General features: G+C 41.8%; 1 protein-coding gene across 1 annotated transcript; it reads left to right on the top strand.

Moving 5' to 3' along the window:
• Positions 1 to 1903: 1903 nt before the first annotated feature.
• LOC131676392 (hatching enzyme 1.2-like) lies at positions 1904 to 3176 on the top strand. Its single transcript, XM_058955459.1, has 3 exons — positions 1904 to 2273; positions 2333 to 2784; positions 2845 to 3176. The coding sequence occupies exons 1-3, from the start codon at positions 1937 to 1939 to the stop codon at positions 3067 to 3069; spliced, it is 1014 nt and encodes a 337-aa protein (XP_058811442.1). The 5' UTR covers positions 1904 to 1936; the 3' UTR covers positions 3070 to 3176.
• Positions 3177 to 3504: the final 328 nt, after the last annotated feature.

Raw genomic sequence — 3504 nt, 5'->3', positions numbered from 1 at the left:
CATTTATTTCGTAATAAAATAATGTTTTGAAAATATACTTTGTACCGCCCGTACCGCCGTTAGAAAACGTCAGTATTCGTAATGTTTGATGTATTTCCAACGAGATTGGTGAACATATAAAGACAAATCGAGCTGGATCGGAAATTCAGAAAGAAATTAAATTGAATTACTGGTTATCACCTCATTAACAGTAAATAACCCCCGGATTCTGAGGATAAGATGAAAAATGATACCACAGATTACAGACGTTCATTTATTCATTTAATTTTTTCTTTGCAATTTTTACCGCTCATAAACCAAATTTTCGGATTAAAAGAAGTTGTTTTTACAAATTTGCATCATCAACTTATAGGGTCTAGAGTTTTTTTCGAAATTGAGCTAATTTTATTATCCAAAAGGATCGCCGTGTTTTTTTTTCAAAAAACTCTTCACCAATCTGATACTTTTCGCTGCATCTCAATAAAAAGTAATAGGAAGAGTTGCCAGACTCCTAACAAGTAGATTTCATAAGATTGGAACACTTCTCACTTCATATTTCTGCGTTATGAACGAAACGCAAAGGTGGCAATATAGTTGCCACTGCCTTATAAAGGGTTAACATAACGTGGAAAATTATTGATTTAATTTAATTCTCACACACATGAAATACACACGGTTACCATTTCAATGTATAATGGAGTGTGGGAAATATGGTTTTCAAATGGAATTTACGTGTACATTGAGTGAAAAGCACCTCAATGTCTTAATAATTATCACTGACTAAAATTTACACGTGACTATTACTTCGTTTTATCTATACATTTAATTGGTAGAAGATTTGGTTAAATCAATTGTTTTACAAATAAAAATGCACTACATATTGTTCACTAGAAAGTCATGTGGAAAGTTCATTCTATACGACTCAATAGCATGGGACCCAACAATCAATGAAAAAAACATGTTGTATTCATGTCGAATTTGTCTGAATTTAATTTGAAATATGTACCATATGAAATGCGTTTTAATGTCTTCCCATGTGAAATCCAAGGAAAATCATTTGTTTTACTTTTTAACATGAAAATGCACATGAAAGTGATGTATAATTTTATGTGGTGGATTATTATCAGTGTACGATTAGCGTGGTTTACTTGAGTTGGAAAGCTTGATGGCTCGAAAAAAATCAGTAAAGAACAATGCTGAAGTTCACCGGCTGCCGCAGTTCCAAAATTCCTTCAATGTCCCCGTTCCCTTTCAACGGCTCCAGACAAGATACGACCTAATACAGTATGTAAATTTGATTTCACATTATCCCTTCAAATTTAACTTTAAGCCAGCAGACCAAATTCTTCTCAGCCTGCCCGTCTCCGGCAGCATCCTTCGGTAGCGGCAGTAGCAGGAACAGAAGCACCATCAGAAACGAAATTTCCAACTTCTGCAGCACTAAGACAACCCGGCAACAGTCGATAGGGCACTCTAATAGGAAGATATTTACATCTAATTTACATACATAATAAGTGCACGAGAGCAGCAGCAACAGCAGCCCTTTTTCGGCACTTGGAATCGTTTGGCGTTGGCTTTGGATCAGACGTCAGTTTCCGGTATCCCAGTCCGGGAGGTGGAAACGACTAGTTGTAATGTTATTAACCCTCTCACGTTTCCTTGACAGTCGAAAAAAGCAGGGTTACGGGATAAAGAGTTAAGAGTTGAGACAATATTCTGAGTTTTATCTGAAGGGTTACGAAAACTGGAATTTGCTCTGGAGACTTTCTGAATTTCATACACCATTCGTCACGTAAACAAAACTGTTGACACAGACACATTACGTTCGTAGGATAAAACCACAATTTACCTACGATATTGACACAACTGAAACTGATTGTAAAAATATGTGACAGCTCGCAGTACAAAGCGACTGTGGATCAATCCTAGCATTTCAATCAATCAAAGTCTGTCCGAAATGCACCACGTTAAGTACAAGTGCGGTCTTCTACCGACGATAGTCGCTTGCGTCATCTTTTTGGGATCGAGTCAACCGGGATGGGCCCAAAGACCGAAGGCCGTCCAAACTGCTAGCGCGGATACGACTTTTACTAAGCCAGATGTGAAAGCTGGAGCGAATGTGACCCGATGGTACAAAATGGGACTTCCCGGCCTACCCATAGAGCATCAACGGTACTACCAGTTTGATGTAATGCTGCCGGATCAGCGCCAGGCAAATTCGCTACCGACGGCAACTTATCAGAGCCGTCTTTGGCCCGGTGCGATCGTTCCGTACGTCTTCGGGGATGAGTTTAGTGAGTGATTTCGAGCAATAACAGTCAGAATAATTCGACTAATCCGTTTCCTTCAATAGCTGAACTGGAATTATTTCTCTTTAGTCACGCTATCTGGCAATTCAACACGCAAACGTGCGTTCGGTATGTCCCCCGTACCAACCAGCCGTACTACGTTACACTGGAGCGGAAGGGAACCGGTTGCTGGTCGTACACAGGTCGTTACACCAATAATAAGTGGAATAAAATCAACCTACAGCCGCACTGTTTCTCCCAGGGTCCGGGGATGGTCGTCCACGAGATGATGCATGCCGTCGGTTTCAATCATGAATTCATCCGTCCAGATCGTGACGAATACATCTGGGTTAACAAGAGTGCTACCTTCAGTTGGACCACGGTACAGAGTAATTTCGGCGTTAAGAGTAGTGCCGAATCGGAAGTGTACGGAACCGAGTTTGACTACGGAAGTGTGATGATGTACTCACGGTTTGCAGCGGCTGCCGGACCGGACTATCCGACGATGGTTAACTTGGTAGGTTGTGTAGGTTAGTGGTAACATGCTAATGTAACGAGAGTACAAATATTTCTACAGAAACCTTGGGACGATGATTTTGGCAACCGCACCGGATTCAGCTACAAGGATCTTATCAGACTGAACTACATGTACTGCAACGGAACCAAATGGGACATAGCCGTACGAAAGCCTTTCGAACTGCCTATACCATTGGATGCTGGAGCAACGGAAGTACCGGTCCGGCCGACACCACCAGCAGTCATCCCAGACGAAGAAGCTACCCTTGGCGAACTGGTATATTGACTACTTTGAATGTTAAGTTTCTCAGTTCGAGCTAGAATTGTTCATCCAGTGGTTGTAATTGTGCACCAATAAAATTAAAGTAGCGCCACAAATCCCGTTTCGCACATATGAGGTTTTCGTGGTTGTTCGATGAAAGAGCGGAGGAAACCGCCCGCAAAAAGTAATCTCATTAATTCCATTGTCTGCTTCGCTGAAGGCGTTGAATAAATCCGACCGGGTTTAGTTTTGCTTCGGTTCTGGTTTTCCCACTGGCGGGCAATGGGGTGCTCTAATGCTTGGCAAAACACGCACTTCTTTGCGGGGCCCTTTAATTTTGCGGGTTGACTGGTTTAATGTGTTCTTTTGGGGTCTGCCCCGCCGCAGAGAGCCAAATATGTATAGTGAGGAGAATGCAGATAAGACGGCGGAAAAACTTGGCCTCCGGTTTACCCTGGA

This window comes from Topomyia yanbarensis, chromosome 1 (genome assembly GCF_030247195.1).
Source record: "Topomyia yanbarensis strain Yona2022 chromosome 1, ASM3024719v1, whole genome shotgun sequence".
NCBI classification, from domain to species: Eukaryota; Metazoa; Arthropoda; class Insecta; order Diptera; family Culicidae; genus Topomyia; species Topomyia yanbarensis.
This window is presented reverse-complemented; position numbering and strand designations above follow the sequence as displayed.

Bases quoted from the DNA above. Each gene is read 5' to 3' on its own strand.
- LOC131676392 (XM_058955459.1), top strand. From the start codon at position 1,937: ATGCACCACGTTAAGTACAAGTGCGGTCTTCTACCGACGATAGTCGCT. The intron at 2,274-2,332 runs GTGAGTGATTTC...TTCCTTCAATAG, and splicing joins CGTCTTCGGGGATGAGTTTA to CTGAACTGGAATTATTTCTC. The intron at 2,785-2,844 runs GTAGGTTGTGTA...ATATTTCTACAG, and splicing joins ATCCGACGATGGTTAACTTG to AAACCTTGGGACGATGATTT.